The 19,527-nt window shown below is 40.9% G+C and overlaps 2 protein-coding genes across 5 annotated transcripts in view; one reads left to right on the top strand and one right to left on the bottom strand.

Moving 5' to 3' along the window:
• The window catches only part of rin2a (Ras and Rab interactor 2a), a 42,152-nt gene extending 28,869 nt beyond the window's left edge, over positions 1-13,283 (top strand). For 3 of the 4 annotated variants that reach the window (XM_069538298.1, XM_069538297.1, XM_069538300.1), the window contains 5 exons: positions 2,606-4,192; positions 9,183-9,491; positions 9,625-9,756; positions 10,198-10,361; positions 10,955-13,283. In XM_069538298.1, coding sequence (XP_069394399.1) covers positions 2,606-4,192; positions 9,183-9,491; positions 9,625-9,756; positions 10,198-10,361; positions 10,955-11,377 — 2,615 coding nt within the window. In that variant the 3' untranslated portion in view covers positions 11,378-13,283. Of the gene's footprint in view, positions 1-1,350; positions 1,508-2,605; positions 4,193-9,182; positions 9,492-9,624; positions 9,757-10,197; positions 10,362-10,954 lie in introns of those variants that run through there. The other variant, XM_020103569.2, reaches the window with a different exon arrangement.
• A 5,319-nt stretch (positions 13,284-18,602) lies between these two features.
• slc24a3 (solute carrier family 24 member 3) overlaps positions 18,603-19,527 on the bottom strand; it is a 72,197-nt gene continuing 71,272 nt past the window's right edge. The window contains exons 16-17 of the mRNA XM_020103544.2: positions 19,005-19,070; positions 18,603-18,891 (exon numbers count right to left, since the gene is read on the bottom strand). Of these exons, the coding sequence (XP_019959103.1) occupies positions 18,742-18,891; positions 19,005-19,070 (216 nt within the window). The 3' untranslated portion in view covers positions 18,603-18,741. The remainder of the gene's footprint in view (positions 18,892-19,004; positions 19,071-19,527) is intronic.

Here is a 19,527-nt window from a genome sequence, read left to right as displayed (position 1 = left end):
TGCGGAGGATTTGTTGCTGTTGTTAACGCGTCTGTGAAGAGAACCTCCCACTGTGTTGTGCATGTGTGAAAGACAGATTCTGGGTAAACTCCGGAACCAATTCTCCGGATTTTATTTCATTTCTGAAAACAGCTCATCTTACTACCTTGTTGCTCTCTACCTGTGATGACAGTTTTGCTAAAATAGTATTGTATGGTCTTTATTCTCTTCGGTCTTTATGAACAGAAATCATGTGTTTATTGACATATAGTGGGGAAGTGGTCACAGAATGCATTCTAATGCCAAGTGTGAATTTACGTACTTAATGCTGTCACTTGTGATCAGACCTCTTAAAACGGATGTTAATACCAGATCTGAACATGGCCTTTCTGCTTGTTAGAAATTTGTTAAATTCAAGTATAAGAAGCTTGACAGTCCATTATTTCTACACTCTCAGAAAACTAAAATTTTTCTCACAGTGGGATACTACTCGGACCCAGGTTTGCTGTGTGTCACTTTGTTGGGGTGGTGTACATTATAAAGGACACACAAATCCAATCCTCACAATCAGTGTCAGGGCTGCATTGACAAAGACCATAGATGAGTCAGGTATTAGCAAAGTATAACTGATTTACATTATACACAGATGTTGATAGTGTCGTAAAATTCTGTGCTTAATTTTTCAATTACATCCATTGAATAGAAGCCATGTAAGACTGGTTGTTATAATAATACTGATATTTATAGATTTAATAATGTTATTTATAACAGCGTAATCATATTCTTTGCTCTGTGCCTTGCTTTGCCAAGACACGATGCCAACCATACTGGGTATTTCTCTGGAAGAACTAGTTTGTTAGGACAGTGTGCTGCAAGTTCCCAGGTCATACGTCAATCACACTTAACTTTAATGCTCAGGGCTTTCATTCCCAGGTGTACAATAGTGTGTGTGTGTGTGTGTGTGTGTGTGTGTGTGTGTGTGTGTGTGTGTGTGTGTGTGTGTGTGTGTGTGTGTGTGTGTGTGTGTGTGTTGGCTGGAGCAGAGTAATGCTTTGCTTCGCACATACGTGTGTGAACATGCTTTCATGAAGTGTCAAAAAATGATCTATTATAGATTATTATTATATCTATCTGAAAACATTGTATTGGCAACTTAATAAGTAATACAGTCACAATGTGTAATGAAGGAAAAAGGAGAAGACATAAATAGATGAAAGGGTTAACAAGAGTCATCAGGGAAACAGTAAAATGTTTGTCCCTGTGTCATTGAGTGAGAGAACAACTGGCCATGCAGCTTGAGCTGAATGGGAGGGAGAGAGGCGGGAGCACTGTGCTAATATCCCGCCCACACACATCAACATGAGTGAGTCACAACACAGATTTAGTGTGGGTGAGCTCGAGAAGCCAGTCAAGTTTCAGCTTGTGTAGATGCAGCAGTTAGCCTCTGCAGCACCATCACATTAGTGCAAAGTTTGAATGAGTTTGAGATCAACAGCTCGTCTGTGTGTCAGGCAGCTTTGGGATCACAGTAAGTATTGTTATCCCCTCTTCTGCTCCGTAGTTATGTGAAGAGCTGCTCTGTGTCTGGCACTGGTATTCCTTATGTGGTATTGTTTCCACTGTGTCTGTGTGTGTGTGTGTGTGTGTGTGTGTGTTTTGCTTTGTCTAGCACAGCCTGGACTCTAAAAAGTCAACAAATGGTTGAGTTAATGTTATTTGGTTATATTTTCCTCTTTGGTGCTTGCTTGGGGTTGTACTTAGTATTTAGAGGTCTTTTGAGAGAGATAACATTTGCAGGATTTCCATTGCATCATTGTTGGTTGAGAGGTCAATTTAAAGTAGTCGTTTGTTAAGCATTTTTCAGTTTTAGATTGTGCTTGTTTTTTGCTGCTGCTCACTATTGTTCTGTAGGATTTGCTTTAAGTAAAATTGTCAGCTTCCAAGAGAACAACATGAGACCAATAAATGACATAGTAGGGCTGTAATGGTATATTTTATATATTTTCACTCATGGCAGTGGCTCAGGGGGTAGAGCAGTCATTCTTTAACTAGAAGCTTTTATCTATCTGTCTACATATATATATATACAAACATTTATACATATAATATATATATGTGTAGCATTATTTTGGCTTTGCAGTGAAAGTGCTGCAATAGTTGACATATTGTGATTTCAGTGCTTCTGAGAGCTGGGCTAATCTCATTAGCATATTTTTGCCAACAAAAACTTCTCAGGTTATCTGGTTGGAACACTAAAACTGTAATTAGAGTTTAGTAGAGTAATTGCAATACAATTATGATTTGTGGTGCTTACCAAACCAATTTAAGCCGTGTTGTTTACTGAATGTACTGTTCATTCCTTCTCTCATTGGTGTTTCTCGTTTCTAGTGATACAAGAGTATTAGTTACACAGTAAATTATTTTGTCAGAAAGCCATGGTCCAGTTGTGTCAAAAGATAATGTAATTCACATCCATCTATATTATGTTTGTATAAATACAAACCATTTAGCATTATTTGGATCGTGGCACTGTTTACTCCTGGGGATCAGACAAGAACCAAATATATTCAACTTTACACTTGTGTGTTATTGTCATCAACAATATTGTTCTCACTGTCTCTTCCAGGCTTCTGGGACACTCAGTTGTGCCATAGGAGGAAGGGCTCAGTCTTGTTGTCAGGGGAAGGAGGTCCCAACAGACCACCTTCTCCTACTCAGGGACCAGTCTCCTTGGCAGCAGCCCCAGGGCTCCCATGGCTTCAAACTCGCACCCCATCTGAGCTTAAGTGTTGCCAATCCAATGGAGCACTGTGCTTCATCAACCCCCTCTTCCTAAAGGTCCACCAACCAGATGGTGATTCGAAGCAGGTGTTTGGGGAGGAACCTATTAGCAACAACGGAGAAACCAGCCAGGATACTCAGCCCTGTTGTAGCAGCGGTTCTCAGGTCTGCAGCTCAAATCACAGTGACAGAAGCCAGTCGGGTCCAAGCGAACTGCAGAGCCTCATCAGAAACACAGAGCTACAAGGAGATAACAGTCAAGCCAACAACAGTCAGAAGCTAACTGTGTCTCGGTCCCCACCCCCTCGTCCACCTCTTCCACGCTCTGTGCCACGGCGCTCAGCACCCCCTGTCAGACAGCGCAGCATGCCAGAGAAGGTCTCCTGGATCAAGATCCCCAAGGAGAAGGCTGAGGATAGAGAGAGGGGCAGCAGCCTCCTGTCTCGTCTGGGCTCCTCCTTAAGCATCAGCCCCTCATCCTCCCCTCCCAAGAGATTCAACATCAGCTCCCCTATATCCATCTCCCGGCCCTCCCTGCCCCTTTCTCTATCTTCTCTCTCCTCCTCTCCACGTCGGGCCAAGTTCTCACCACCATCCAGCCAGGAGGATGCTCAGTGCCACTTGGCACTGGAGGAGCAGACTATTGAGAAGGCCCTCTTGCGGGCCAAAATGTCACAGTGTAATGCCAGCAGAACCACGGTCTCCAGCAGTCCTCCAGAAGATTCAATGATGACAACTAGCAAGCAGGCAGAGAAGCAACAAGGAGAAGAAGAAGCAGGTGAGGAATGCAGTGGAGGCAGCCAGCGGCTGAGCGACATGAGCCTCTCCACAGATTCCTCTGATTCTTTGGATTTCTCTCAGTCCTCAGTGTTCTTCCTTCCTCCTCTGCATGACCCGAGCCTTCCAACTGAGGCTGACTTTGACACACACCTCCCCCTCTCCCTCCCACCATCCCACCTGCCTTATGGCAGCATGGAGGAAGATGATGAAGATGATGATGACGAGGATGAAGAGGAGCAAGACTATGGTGTGAGCCTTGAGAGTGATCAAGACCAGGACCTGACTATGGTGCCTCCGGGACATCGCACAAATCGTCGCCCCAGTGCCAGTGCTTTGGTCCTCCAAAAGGCCCTGCGAGGGCAACTGCGCAAGATGAGCGGGGTTTTCAACTCACTGCTAACGCCTGAGAAGAGGGCGATCCGCAGAGTTGTGGAGCTGTCCAGGGACAAACGATCATACTTTGGCTGCCTGGTACAGGACTACCTGAGCTACATGGGTGAGGGTGCGGGCACCCAAGCCTGGCAGGGCTACGCCTCTGGACTTGAGCTGCTGCAGACTCTCCGGCAGTTTATTACTCAAATGAAGAGCTACCTGAGACAGAGCTCAGAGATGGAGCCACCAATTGAGAGCCTAATTCCTGAAGATCAGATTGGTGAGTGCCAGGAAAAGTTGTTCTAGGCTATTTTGCTCTAGTTCTTAGGTCTGTAATGTCACCCTTGTTATTTTTCTAGTGTTTTAAGGAATCAGCTCGTGCACTTCAAATATCAATGTACCTCATTCTGGCAAACAATGTGAGCATAATCCTTTAATTATAGTAATTATACGTTTTCCTAAAGGTTTGGTCAACTCCTGTTAGATTACCACTGACATGCCCGGACTGCTCAACTTTTCAACATGTTTGCCTACTGAACTCCTCCTCAACTCAGTAGGAGTGGTGGTGGTGGGAGTCATTTCTGTTTGTATTTGCAAATAATTCAGTGATTATTTTTAGGAAGTGTGAATGGGTTATGTTTCTACGGAGAAAGCTTAATTTTGCAGAAACACTTGAGTCATGAACATTTTATTTAATGCAGATACAGAGGTTTCACTTCAATATTTTAGCAGTTAGGACTTTGGAAAACTTGTCCTCACATGTTAGCTGCTGAATGTGTACGTTCCTGGTGAAGCCATGGCCATAAGTCTGGTTGTAGTTAATAGTATGTTGTCATATAAGCGTAGGCGTATAATCAGTCTTACCTGTTTACCAGACATTGTTCCCTTGTGCTCTTGTTCAACCTGTCCTCTGTTGGTAAACCATTTAATTAGTTGAAGGCAGCGTCCAATTGATTCACATTCCTAAGTTGTAGTTGACACAGCTGTCACTTTCTGCCAACCGTACATCTCTGCCCACCAAACATGCCAAAAAGGACTAAAGGTCAGGACACATCATCTCAGATGCTTCAGTTTTGACCAGTCTTTAACATATTAAGCTCCGAATGTCTGCTATGAATAAAATCCCATAGTGAACAGGAAGTTAGGTCTTTTTTTATATCAGCAGTGATCAGGGGATTTGGAAATGGAGGCGGATTGGATATGGAAATAAATTTCTGTCTCTAAAAATGCCAAAAAAAGTGTTAATTAATTAGATGATGAAACATCACAACATTCTTCTTATCTAGTCATCTACAGCACCAACTAGTGGCCCATGGTTTAAGGCTGTGACCATGAAGTGCAACATCCCTGGTTTGTATGTGGCTGGTGACCCATATTGCAATTAATTCTCCAACGCTTTTTGCTCTCATTTACTTCCATCACCGGTCAGCAAGTAAATAAAGAGAAGACTTGAAAAAACTGAGAGAAAAGACAAAAATATTAGATTGTTTTTCATGGTTTGTTTGTCACGTGTCACGGTTTCCCGTCTTGTGCCAGTTTTCTGAGTGACCTTGTTTTTCACAGTGACACACTGGGCACTGCTGCAGTTTTAGTTCTGGGAATAGTTGGACAATATTTTTTTGTAGCAGTTTCAGAGAGTGTTTTCTCCTCAGCTCAGAAGCTGGCCAGCCCAGATGGTTTGAGAGGCTGCCTGCCAAGTCATGCAGTCCCAGTCTTACTCCACTTCTTTTATACCAACTCTCCAATCAGGGTGTGGGGATTTGAGGCAAGCCCCCTTCATGTCTGTCTCTGACACTCTTTCTTTGCATTTTGTTTAGGTTGCTCTCTCTCTGGTGCTCTCCTTGCTTTTAGTGGAACTGTGTGAGTGTAAACATTACACTCTGGTGTTGTTTACACTGTAAAGCATCTCAATTTGTCAGTTTCACAGGATAGCTCAGCAGATTATTTGCTGAGTGTTATGAAAATAATGATATCACTGTCATATCCAGCTGTATGAAGCTATGTACAGATATGATATTTTTATCTGAATTAAAACAAGAAAGCAAATACCTGTGTTTCCAAAGTGGGGAACTCTTTTCATTTTACAGAACAATCACTCTATGATTCTTTGAAGAAATTATTTATTGTTTTGACCCAACTCACTTTGTCATGGAGATGTTGAGGAAATTAATTATTGTTTGTGAATCAATCAATAAGGGGGTTCTAAACATTAGTCTCAACCTGCTGCATTTATGTCCTGATGTACAAAGACTATTTTAAGTTGTAGGAAGTCAGCCGTCTGTGTATCAGGAGCGTTATCTTGGTTAAGTGACTGAACAGATAAACACATCCCCCCTGATTACGTCAGGCTATATATACCACAAGGACACATTGTTGCTGTTTACATGCCTTTGCCCTTCTCTCTGTGTGTATGTGTGCATGTCTATAGTGACGGGTTTCATGTTTCTGTCTGTGAAGCTGATGACAAAGACCTGGTGCTTGAAGCTTTTACATTTGCTGCTCTGAATAGTTTGCTGTCAGTTCAGATTTACTGTCATGTCCAAACATATGGCTAAGGCTAACATACTGTACATTCAGGTTAACAAACTATTCATCATTATTCAGTGAAGCAGACATAAAAACACTACAATCATAAGGGTCAGAGCGAGCACTGTTAAATTAGTAGCAAAAACTTGGATCCAAACAAGGTCCATGTATTTTCTCCTCTTGTAGCAAATGTGATGCTTTGCTGGAATTGCCTTTTAAGTATGCTGAAGTGATGAAGAGAAATCTGTGTGTGTGCTATTTGTTGACCACTGATGTTGCTGCACAGCTCTCACAGGTAAACTACTACTACAACACGAGGGAACTCCTCAGAATATACTGCACTATTGCTGGATTCCGGGATGATGCCCTGGAGTTTCAGTTGCCAGTTAGCTCGTCCTGCTCAGTGGCCAATGCGGTCATGTCCTGAGGGTTGCAGTTCAGCCATGTTTCAATAAAAGCAAAGAGGTATAAAAAGTTCCTATTCAAAATATTTGGTCAGAGGCCAGTGTGTCTGCATTTGTCGGGTAAAAGTCATTGTGTGGCACAAATTAAATAAAATAGAAAATGAAGAGTATCAGGTGCTTTGTTTCATTTCCCTGGGACAAATGTAAAAGGACAATAGGTATTAGAGGCAAAAAGCGTATGTTTGTGTTTTGTGGCAGATGAGTGGATTTTTAGTAGAATGGCCATTCCACAGAAGTCTGGAAAACCTATGACCACAGGGAAAATACTGTCACACTCCTGAAACTCTATAAGACACAGTTCTTTAAATGGAAAATGAAAAATCTGGACACATCTTCCTATTAAAATTATCTTAACAGCTCTCAGTCTAATGCCCAGTGCAGAGTGTGGAATGTTGGCTCTGCATTCCCTGTAATCACACAGACCTGTGAGGCGTCTTGTGATGACCAAGCTGCAGGAAAAATATCACAGATTAAAGACAAATCTAAAAACTGGAGACATTACATTTACATGTTACTAAACAAATAAATGTATGTTAAAATATGTGCAGGACTTTTTTCTATAAATGCTAGATATTAGTGACAAATGCAGTACCTGTTTCTCCAGTGTCCAAGGCGCCTTTTTTTTTTCATCTGATCAACAGAACAAAACAGACCTTTTTCACCTCATAGCAGGAGAAACATAACTGTCATCATAAGTGTGGGTTTGGTAATGTTCATGTTGACTCACTGGCCTGGCTGGAACATAGCCATTGGTATTCATACCTTGGTTTTTCCTGCTGACATAAGTCAAAATCTCTGCTGTGAAAAAGTCTACAAACAAAGAAAACCAGCAGGTCACTGGAGAAGCTGGTCACAGTGAATTCTGAGATTTTTGCTTAAAGGAAAAACTCAACCTTTAATCGGAGGCAGTAAAATACATTTAACATGCTTGGCACCCACTTACTGGCAGCCCTCAGTCTGTAGTGGTGGAATAAGGAAGTGAGAATGTGCTGTGTGTGAGTGGCTGGCACGCGAGCCATGCCTCTGGAAATCACTTTGCCCTTACCTGTCAGGCCCGAGTCCAGTAGAGGTGTGGGGTGCGGACAAACGTTCCATTAAAGCCAGGAGAGGTGGAATAAAATTAGATTTATGTGATGTGTGTTAAGTGTTACTGGCTGTCATCCAACTCAAATCTGTGTCTGCAGATGTGCTCAACCAAAACTGCTGACTTCCCCCAATTTTGGAGAATAGTCAGCAACACACACAGACAGCACTCAACACATGGTCCTTATTCAGCAGTGCTGTGGTTTGGCCTCCATCCTGTGTATTCAATGATATCATGGTGTTTGTTAGTCAGACTGCACGAGCTGAGCTTGTAGAAGCTGATGTTGACACTGTCACTGTGTGGATACAGACCTCACTCTGGTCTCTGTGCACATTATACTGCTCCAGCTACAACAACACACTCAACTTCCTTAACTGGGATGTGTGCAGATGGGGAACAGCAGCAACTTGGGTTTCACATACGTCATTACAAGTGACCTTGACATTCTCCAGGAAGTTTGTGAATCTTGACTGATACCATTGTCTCTCACAGTGTTCACAACTAGACTGATAAAGAATGAAAAGTTAACCTTCTGAAATAGACAATATCTGACAGGAAATTACCTTAAAATAGACGTTACAGAGACACACAAACTTTTATAGAAATAGTCACCGCCAACTTATCAGAGAGTTAATTCATATTGTCCACACTCACAATCAGTCAGTAATCTAATCACAACCCCAAACCACAGCCCAGCATATTCTGAACCACTGAACGGAAGTGATGAGTACACAGCAATGGATCAGAGAGGAGAGTCAGAGTGGATCGTCTGTTTGACCTTTGCAAAAGCATGTTGTAAAGTCTGCATGTTGTCACCAATCAGACACCTCGTCTTTAAAGTCAGAGTCAGGAGGAAATAATCTGGTGGATTGTTTTGGTCCATGTTGAGTTTTCCTAGAGCTACTAGCACTGAATATAGAAACACTGTTGTATTAAACTGTGACATTTGTGTTTTTGCCTTGGCTTAACTGGAATTAACTTGTGTGTTTTTCTTGTGGTTGAGACTGAAACTGACTCTCTACGTAGATTGAACTATGAAACTGGGGATCATCACAATATCACACAATATTATCGTTTGTCACCATTATTTCTGGGACAATATATCCTCCAACAAAGGTAGTTATCATGACAGGCCTAGTTAAATGTTTCCAATTATAACTTCATCCTAATCAAAAAGATTCCTCCTCTCTGTATAGACCAGGTCCTGGAGAAAGCCATGCACAAGTGTGTGTTAAAGCCTCTCAAGCCGGTAGTGAGCGCGGCCCTGCAGGAGTTCCAGGTGAGCAGCGGAGCGTGGCAGGAGCTGAAGGAGAACCTGTCACTGGCCAAGGCACGGCACCCGCAAGAAGTGGGTGTCGCAGATATGCTGCCCCCGGATAATGTCGCCATTGAGAAGATCAAGCACAAGTTCCACACCATGTGTAAACTGTATTCTCCAGAGAAGAAGGTCACCCTGCTGCTGAGAGTCTGCAAACTCATCTACACCATCATGGAGGACAATTCAGGTAGAAACTCACAGGTTGAAACTGACTTCTCACTTAACCAATGATGTTGACATGCGGTAGAACTACTCAATAACCTGTAAATAATATTCATGTTTGAGCAAGAAATCTGATGAGCCTGCTGTCTGCGTCTCAGGTCGTCTATATGGTGCTGACGACTTCCTGCCGATGCTCACCTATGTGTTGGCCCAGTGTGACATGCCTCATCTGGACAATGAGATACTTTACATGATGGAGCTGCTGGACCCTTCACAGCTTCATGGAGAAGGTATCTGAGTTAAATCCTCCAACACACACTCTCCACACTCTGCTCAACCCTCTGTGTAGTCTCACATATCCACACCTACCTCCACAGCTCAGTGCTGGAAAATGTTCAGACTTTAAACAAACACAATCTCTTTTTGCCGCACTAAAATACAGTGACTGCAAAATAGTGTCCATGAACATTTGAATAATTAAAATTAAAATAGCTGATTCCACTCAAAGAAGATGCCACAGTAAACAGTGACAGACGTGTTGATTGTGATTGTTTCTATCTTTTGTCAAAACTTTCCAACTCAAAGGTTGTTGATGTTTCTTGTAGTGAAGGTTATTTTGAACATGACAACAGACATGTGGCCAGCGGGAGGTTTATGCCAACAGTGTACATGCAGTGAGTCAGAGTAGCCTCTGTGCTCTGAGGACTGAGCCTCTGTGTGTCCATATCCAGGTGGTTACTATCTGACCAGCGCCTATGGAGCAATGTCCTTGATCAGAAATTTCCAGGAGGAGCAGGCTGCTCGAGTCCTGAGCTCTGAAACCAGAGACACACTCCACCAGTGGCACCGCCGCCGCACCACCCAGCGCTCTGCTCCCTCCATTGATGACTTTCAGGTAAAAACACACACAGACATATATGTAGATCAAGTCAAATTAAAATCTAAAGTATTTTGAAAATCTTATCCTACAAGTACTATTTATGCATTTATTAATATTTTCTGCCACAAAATACATAATGATATATGTTTCAATTGTCCTCAATACAGACAGTATAACTGCTTTGTTTCATTAGTTGTTGTTTGTATAGGTCATACCTTGACTTCATGTGTTAATGAGTAACAGTGAAGAGTAATATGTCTATATTTTGTTATTTTTTAACACATGCACACACTCACAAACTATTTGTGTTTTTCTTACCTTCATACTTTGTTTTGAAAACCTTTTAATGGAAAAACCAGCAAAGAAGAAGTCTCTGTGAATCATTATTATTATTTATCAGAAACAAACCTCCCCTGACCAGCCCCACCCCCCATGATGTTGGGTTCAAGGTGGGCAGGACTTGACTCAGAGTCCATGAGAATTATTCCTCTTATGAAGCTCAGTGTTTGTGTTTGAGTGACGCAATCAGTTCTGCCTTTGAAAAAATGAGAGTGAGGAGGACGTACAGTCCATTAAATTAGTTTTCTTGTTTTTCTTTTTACTTACAGAATTACCTGCGGGTGGCGCTCCATGAGCTGGACAGTGGCTGCACGGCCAAGACTCTACAGGTCCGCCCTTACGCCACTGTGGAGGAGGTGTGCCAGCTGTGTGCCCAGAAGTTTAAAGTTTCTGACCCTCAGAACTACGGCCTCTTCTTGCTGATGGAGGGCAGCAGTCAGCAGCTTGCACCGGACACCCACCCTCAGAAGATCAAGGCTGAGCTCCACAGCCGCACACAGGCTGCCCCCTTCCACTTTGTCTTCCGACGTGTTGCCAACAGCAGCACTCTGTCGACAGCTCCCTTCGATACTACCCCCAACCTGAATGAGCTCAGCATGGACCTGTCTGAATCCTCCCCCCAACCCCGGCGAAGCTCAGGCCTGTGCCCAGCTCCGATCCTCGGCCTGCCAGGGGTCCAGCTGGAAGTTTGAACAGGGGCTTTGTCTCCCTGCTGTGAGAATAATACTCATAATCTCTAACAAACATGGCGTCAGGAGACCTTTCAAAGGGCCGAAAGGGTTTAACTGTGCAAAACCGTGCCAGTCTTTACAAGGCCCAACTTCTCCTTTTGGGTGGCATTTCTGTCTCAGTCAACATCCCCTCGCTGGAATGTCCTTTCCGACAGACATGGTGAAAGAGGAAAAGAAGAAAGAAGGGAAGGAAATAAGAGAGATTGGGTCTTTTTTTGGACTTCCTTGGCTTTAGATTTGGCATCAGAGCTCTTAATGTCTAAACACATAGTTAAGATAGAAATGTAGGGCATTATGTACAATTTTATTGAAGACCATGTGTTCAGTCCTGCCTTAATGCTGGTGCATGAGTTGCAGTTTCAGGGTCAGTTTTTATTGTCACTGCCTTTGAGGTACGGAAAAGACTAATCTTTGATTCATCACTTTAAATATATCATAGATTTATTTAGGTAATATGTACTATTAACTTCTATTTACTTGTTACAGTTGCTGGTAAACTGTATTTTGTTGTTTAAGTTTTGAAACTGTTCATCCTTTAGTCTGAGGGGCTTTAAGTGACGCCCAGTGGTGCCTGGTGCACATAGCAATCTAATATTTTCCATTAGAATCAGGACATTTAAGGCCCCAGTTGGAAAGTAAAACAGCCACATAACTGTACATTGACTCAAGCAGAATAAATATATTTTTTAGTTTTTTCTTTGCTGTATCTGTGGCCTTCCTAATTCTTATCTGTAAATTACAATCCACTCATATCCAGTCTATGCACAAGCTCGTGGTTCATTAATCTTTCATTGAGAGAGCCACGGCCACTTGTTGCTGGGTGTTTTCTCACAGATCCCATCATGGTCAATGAAAGATGGAACATATATACAACTGATTTCACATATACAGACTGGAAACTGAAAACACACTTTGAAGTGTTAAATTGTTTCTTCTTTAAGCATTCTTAGAAGCACATTTTTTTAGACACAATTGACATGAATATACTTAGAAATACAACAATGTTTTGGTAAGAAACAGATATTGTGGGTGTTTGTATGAGAATTTATGAGAGTCTATGAGAATTTGTGAAATATTGTTCCTGCATATAATTTGTGTGTTAGGGTAATGTTGGAAACAGGCAGGTCTGCCAGTGTCAAGAACAATTTAACATTCATGGATTTATTTACTGATTATCCTGGTGATATGAAAGATACTTGTTGCTTATTGCTTGTTAACTTTTCCATTTAAATTGACAACATGTGACAGAGATTGACAACTGTGTCTGTGTACTCCTGACAGATGATAGAGGATTTTGTTCTGCTGAGAAGAAAAGAGGGTAAATGAAGCTTGTTGCAGCTCTGAGGTCTCGGCCAGGGAAATGCTGTGTGGCCGTTGTTTAGAGAGAAATACTGAGATGTTCTGAGTCTGTGACACAGTCTGTATCAGTAATGAGTTTGGATCTGTCAGGAAAAATTACTTGAAACTTTCTTGTGAATTTAAAACGTTTCAGTGAGTGGAGAGGGATGTGAAAGGTGATGCGGCTAAAGGAAACCTGTTGGAACTAGTTGAGAAGTATTAATATCATGTGTTATTGTGTATACAGTAAAGCCTGTACCTATCTCACCATGCGTATCTCTGTGGGTGGAGTGTTCACAGCCTGCATTGACTCATACTGCCATGTTATTGGCAGTGTCTCTCTGTGATTAAGCAAATTGAGTATTTATATGTATCTGTGCAGGGATTTATCACAGATGTTTTTTCATGTTTGTAATATTGTGTATTGTGTCAAAGTATAATTTTCATCCAGCAGAAATATTCCTGCTTATTATTTGTCATTGAACAATATCATGAATATTTTGTACCTTAATAAACATTGGATCTAGAATCACTTTTGACTTTGTCTTCTTTCTGTTGTACCAGTACCCAACCACTAGATGGTGATCACATCTCACATTTTTCACATGACGGTGTGAAGCTCCAATCTGCTGATCTCACATCAGGATTTATCATACATTTTACTTGGATCATGTAACTTAGAGATAAGCCCTGAGCTCCCCAACATAAAGTCAGATTTAAAATTAATTTCCTCAGCTATAGTTTGTTTAAATGTATTTATTGAGAGGTTTGTTAAATGCAGTCAGGCAGACAGGTGGAGGCGTTATGGTAAATGGTACATGGACTGACATTAATGTAGATTTCCATAACTTACCCAAAGACACAACATGGATGGAACCACCAATCTTCTTCTAATTGTTCTTCTGGTTATCAGATGACTGAACCACGGTGTCAGCATGGCTGAAGTTATGTGAGGGTTTAGCACCCAGGTCTGCACAGACACACTGTCCTGAATGTACAAGCCACAGCCAAGCAGGCCAGAGGGCATTATTTTAATATCAGTTCACAAACAAGGACCACACCCCAACTATATGTGGTTTAAAGGTTCGAATGAAAATTGATATCTTGGATTTAAGGAGCAACAAATAGAAGCTGAGTGAAGGCGTCAGGGTGGATGCACTGGGGACCAGGCAGAGGGAGACTCAGAATGGGGGCATCATTCCACCCAAAAAAGTACCAAGAACAAGATATACACCAAGCTGAATAAGAGATGCCAGTAATCCCTACTGGCATCTCTCCATTCTCTCCTTCTTGGAGGATGAAGGGGTAAGGGTAGGGATGAAGGGATGCGTAGGGATAGGACGATACAAAAATGAGTGAAGGAGGATGAAGAGATGAGCGATGAAAGGATGAGGGAATGACAATGCTGGGATGAAGGGATAAGGGAACGAGGATGAAGGGATGAGGATAAGGATGAGGGATGAACGAATAAGGGAACAAGGATGAGGAATGAAGGGACGAGGGAATGAGGCTGAAGGGATGTAGGGACGAGGGAACAACGGATCATGATGAGCAGAAAGACTTTATGTAGTATAAGACACATTCATTGTGCATCATGTATTTAGCTCATAATTCTTACTTTTTACTAGTGTTAAATTTCTGAGGGACATTCAGTTGTATTTCGACACTCCTTAATACTACGTTCTTCGTCCACAACCTAACTCGACCTGTGTACAACACATAGATAAAACTATACAACTACTCATTAACTGATTTCTGCAAGCATGTGTGAGTTTGTAGTTCAAAAAAAGACTTACTACAGTAAAATGGTTGTGTTACCTTAAGCAAGGACAACTTTATTACTGCTCAGGTAGCAAAAAGATCTCTAAAATTACATTTGAAACATAAACATAAACTAAACCATTCTGCAGAAAAGTTTCTTGAATAGGAAGAGGTCAATCTGGGGTAGTTTGGGGGATTCATCATCTGCAAACACTCTCATCTCTTATATCCTACATTAGCACTAGCATGCATTCATCTAGGATATCCAGTGCCATCTAAACACGCATTTGACTCTAATCCCAAAAGTACATCGAAATTTACCATAAAGTATTAATCATATTGGAATATCTCCATGCAAGTGAACAAAGACCAACAGCTTCAGAGATCTCAAACACATGAAAGCAAAGGGGATACAAGGGCAATCTAGGATCTATGAAAATATATTCAACGGATATACAGATTAAGACAAAAAATATATAAATACATTTACACATTTATATACATATGTACATCAGCAATATATCACCCATGTGAATATCACAAATAATTTAGAAATCTCCTCTAGAAGACGCGTCATTTCAAAATGTCAGCGTCATTGTGGTAGTTTGGTTTTTTTTCAAAGACATGGTACCGTTTGTCTGGGTTTTAGGTACATGCAGTGAATAGCAGCACAAAATGTATTGAACCAAATAATCTGTGACATCAGTTGCGTAAATGGTAAAGTGCATGATACAGATATTTTTAGATATATGGAGAGTATCAACCAAAAAAGTCTGTTAATGATAATACTGATAATGTACAATTCATGTTTTGCAGACAGTGATTCTTCAACAGTGTGACATAAGAGTAAATATCTGTATCAAAATGACCAGTACAGAGAATTGTATTTAATGATAGAAATAGATAGAAACATACACACATGAAGACACACTTATTATATTCAATAACCAACTGTTATGGTAATTTTTCCAATGTACCAACAGTGTTTTGTGGATGTGTGACTTTCAGATAATAAGCTAACACTATAGTCTAAGTCCCATGTCCTCCTAACAATTTCCTAGAAAGAAACTGAATTCTTATGAAAATCTTTTCTCAAACTCTGTAGTTTGTTACAAATTATAAGTAAATACATTTACAGTTCATACAATTCCAAACAAATAACTGCCAAAGTAAAGGTGGACAATGTGATTCCAATCAAAACCCCTTTATTCGGATTCAGAAAGAAACGCCTCACAATCCTCAAGCTCTTTGTTGTGAGTGTGTGTGTGTGTGTGTGTGTGTGTGTGTGTGTGAGCTGTGTTCCTACAGCTCTCTAAATGGGTGAGAGGCAGGGTGGTTGTCAGGACAGGTTGTCAGTCTATCACACAGCCAACATCACAGAGACACACACCAGGTCACACTCACATGTACACATTTACAATCAATTTAGATTTTCTAACCACAATCGGCATGTTTGTTTGTTTGTTTGTTTGTTTGTTTGTTTGCTTGTTTTCTGGACTGTGTGAGGAAACCCGCACAGAAATACTGCCCGGAGGATTCAAACCAGGAACCTTAGTTGAAAATGCTGACCTAATAAATTGTGACACATACACTGACCATAACGCAGCATGAATACTTTTATTCTATTCTATTCAAATTTTTTCTTTCTGTGGGAAATGTTTTTTCCACAGAAATGTGCATCTAAACACATAATCTCCAGATTCATTCTCAAAAAAATTCAAGTTACTTTATAAAGTGTGTCATAAAATGATTGATCTTTTTCCTACAGTATAATTAGTACCCTGTTAAATTTGTCTTTTAGAGGGCATTCTGAGAAATTATTAGGAAACAATGGGACATTGGCAACATATTGTAAAAGAAAATCAGAAGCTGTGTCTTTAAAAGCTGTTATTGAAATCCAGAGACATTTCGAGCCTTATAGTTCATGGCAAAGAAAAATACTTGCAAACATAATGACCAGCATGTATCTGGCAGTGATTCAAACTATTCAACTCATAAATAATTGAATATTTCTGCGTTGTGATGATATTTGGAGTTCTGTATGTTAATAACAGTCTTGTTCTGATAAAAATCATTTCACAAAGACTGATGAGATTTTACAGTGTTACATACTGACAGACATCATTTACATCTGTTAAAACTCGAATACAAATTTCCCCTTAAATTTCCTTAAAGCAGCATATTTACATATTTGTAAGCTGAATTATTGCATTACAGAAGATTCAAACATGTTTAACCCTGTGTTCCGGTCATATCACAGATAGCTATGTATGTGTCTCTGAAATAAATAAATATGATTGATACATAAACAAAAACAAAATTAATTATTTCTACATTCAAAAGACAATAGTTCTCAGAATAGATATTTTATTTTTATATTACTGATCAATAAATTAAAAATGTACCTGAAACAAATCAGACTTTTTGTTTCTTGTTGTCTTCCCTCAGTGAGAAAAAACAGGAGTAGGCCACTTGACGTTTGAAATGAAGCTACATGGACGAGCAGCTGACGTTTTGATGGGCCTTGTGTGAATCAACAGACTGTTCACTTTTACAGTGGTGGAAGAGAGGGACTTTGCTGGCGTGTCTTGACTCCCGCAGTGGAATAAAAATCTCCCGTACGGGTTCACAAACCACAGTGTACATGCTCTAAAAACTAGTAGGAATATTTATGTACCACAAGCCTACCATAATTGGACAAATCTAAAACATTAGGCATTACAAAATACAAATTCTGGATAAAAAATAAAGTTGAAACCCCAACCATAGTATTCAAGCTGGGATAAAAGTCCTGATGCTTTATATTGCATCTTTACTCTACTCCTACGATACGACCACTTAATCACCTGACTTCAAGCAGGACACACGATCAGCTCACCGGAAATATCATCTCACAGCTGTCGCTTTCAATGATTCTGCCACTTTTCTGTGTCTATTTGGTCAGTGTTTTTGAGAAAAAGCAGTCACTAAGTGGATGAGTACAGACTATGACATCTGCCCACAATCATCCCCCCAAAATACAGCATCTGCCTCCTGAAACCTCGACATGATTATTTATCATGAACCTGCTTCATTTTACAAGGATCACATCCTTATAATCAGCATGCATTAGGAGCAGCCTCCCTGTGAAGTTAACATCTTCAGTGCAAGTTTGAATTCTCTTGTTTACACACACACACACACACACACACACACACACACACACACACACACACACACACACACACACACATAAAACATAACTGCATTGAAGTCAAGTTAGTACTGAAATAATCAACAGGACAAATACCTTCAGGGCTAATTGTGCTTTTTTCTACAAGAGTGGTCATCTGAACTGATCTAGGTTTTGGATTTCAACAACCCTGGTTCCATAAATAAAACCTGTGGCGGAGAAATGTGCGTATCACATGAATAAATAATAAATAGAACATCTGGAGTATTTACAAAAGTGCACTATTTACAGAAGGAAAAAAAAAATCACTCCTTAAAGCTAGGTCCCTTCCAATGCAGAACGTATAGGCTACAAATGTGATATTACTGAAGTTAAATTATAAAAAGCTGACGGGATAATGCCCTGCTTCTGTGTACGAGGGGGGGGTTTGTTTTGTAGCCTCAAGTCTAAACTTTAGTAAACAAACTCAACTGTATTCATGAACACATCAACATAATGGCAATGTAAATAGTCCTACGAAATGTTCTCTGCCTGAAGAAGACAAATTGTCAGATCGTCATTACCTGCACCACAACAATACCCCCCCACCACCACCACCTCTCTACGCCATTGCTTTTATCATTATTACTCTCAACTAGTAGATCTAAAAGACACAACTTTCCACTTGGGAAAGGTTAGCAGCTAGTAAACATCACAACTTTTACACCTAAACATGGGAAGTTTCAAAATGAGTTCTAAAGTCTTTTTTGTGTGTCGTTGTCGTCAGTGCTGCCCTGTCTGTGAGGGCTTGTGATGAGTCCATCTCTGCTCCTCAAGTCGCTGGTGATGAGCAAACACCAGATCCACGCTGCACTGAGCATCCAAAAACAAAGAAAGTGGGAGCTCCTCTTACAGGAGACAGTGTGTGAACCACACCTGGCTTCATCTGCCATTCATCCACTATCTACATAATACTGTCTGTCTGTGTGTGTGTGTGTGTGTGTGTGTGTGTGTGTGTGTGTGTGTGTGTGTGTGTGTGTGTGTGTGTGTGTGTGTGTGTGTGTGCACGCGCTTATCAGTCATCCCGGCAAGTTGGCAGGTTGACAAAGGTGAAGATGTTGTACTCGATGAGGCAAGAGAAACAAAGGAAGACGGAGTAGAGGAGGAGACAAATGACACCAAAACGCTTGTCCAAGGTCCACTTGTTTAGGTGAATTCCAAGGACCTGGACAGACAGACAGACAGACAGACAGAGAGACAGACAGATAAAAAGAATATGAGAGGCGCACTGTGTGCTGCTACCAGAAGCTGTGACCAGATGTGTTGTTGAATACTCACTGTGAGAAACACAGACCCCAACAGGAGCCCAACAGAGAAGATCAATCCTTTGCTGTTCAGTTTGATCTACAACAAGATAATGAGTGAGCCGTCACTATTCACACTTCTACACCTCTATAACCTAAAAATGTTGAAATGTTCCTTTATTTTTCGGTATGATAATGATTTTGATATTTGTGGAACTCTTCCTTCGGACTTGTGTTTGAGCTTTATCTGTTATTTCCTGGCTTAATTACCTGGCTGTACCTGTCCTGATGTATTTCACCTGTTACCTCTGCCTCCCCTGTGTGTCTGTCTCCAGTCAGTTCGGTTGCTCGTGTTCTTGGTGAATCTTGAGCTTTTTCTCATGTTCTGTTGGTCGCTCTTTATAGTTCTGTTAGTTAGTTTGTTGAGTGTTTTGGACTTCCCTAAAAACCCAACAACCAGAAACTGTAAGCCTGTCAGTTACAAGCAATATTCATGTCATAGGAGCATGTTATTGGAGTATGTTATTGTTTTTTTGGCTCCTAAGTTTGTGGACATT

The sequence above is a fragment of the Paralichthys olivaceus genome, chromosome 14 (genome assembly GCF_024713975.1).
Source record: "Paralichthys olivaceus isolate ysfri-2021 chromosome 14, ASM2471397v2, whole genome shotgun sequence".
NCBI lineage: Eukaryota > Metazoa > Chordata > Actinopteri > Pleuronectiformes > Paralichthyidae > Paralichthys > Paralichthys olivaceus.
This window is presented reverse-complemented; position numbering and strand designations above follow the sequence as displayed.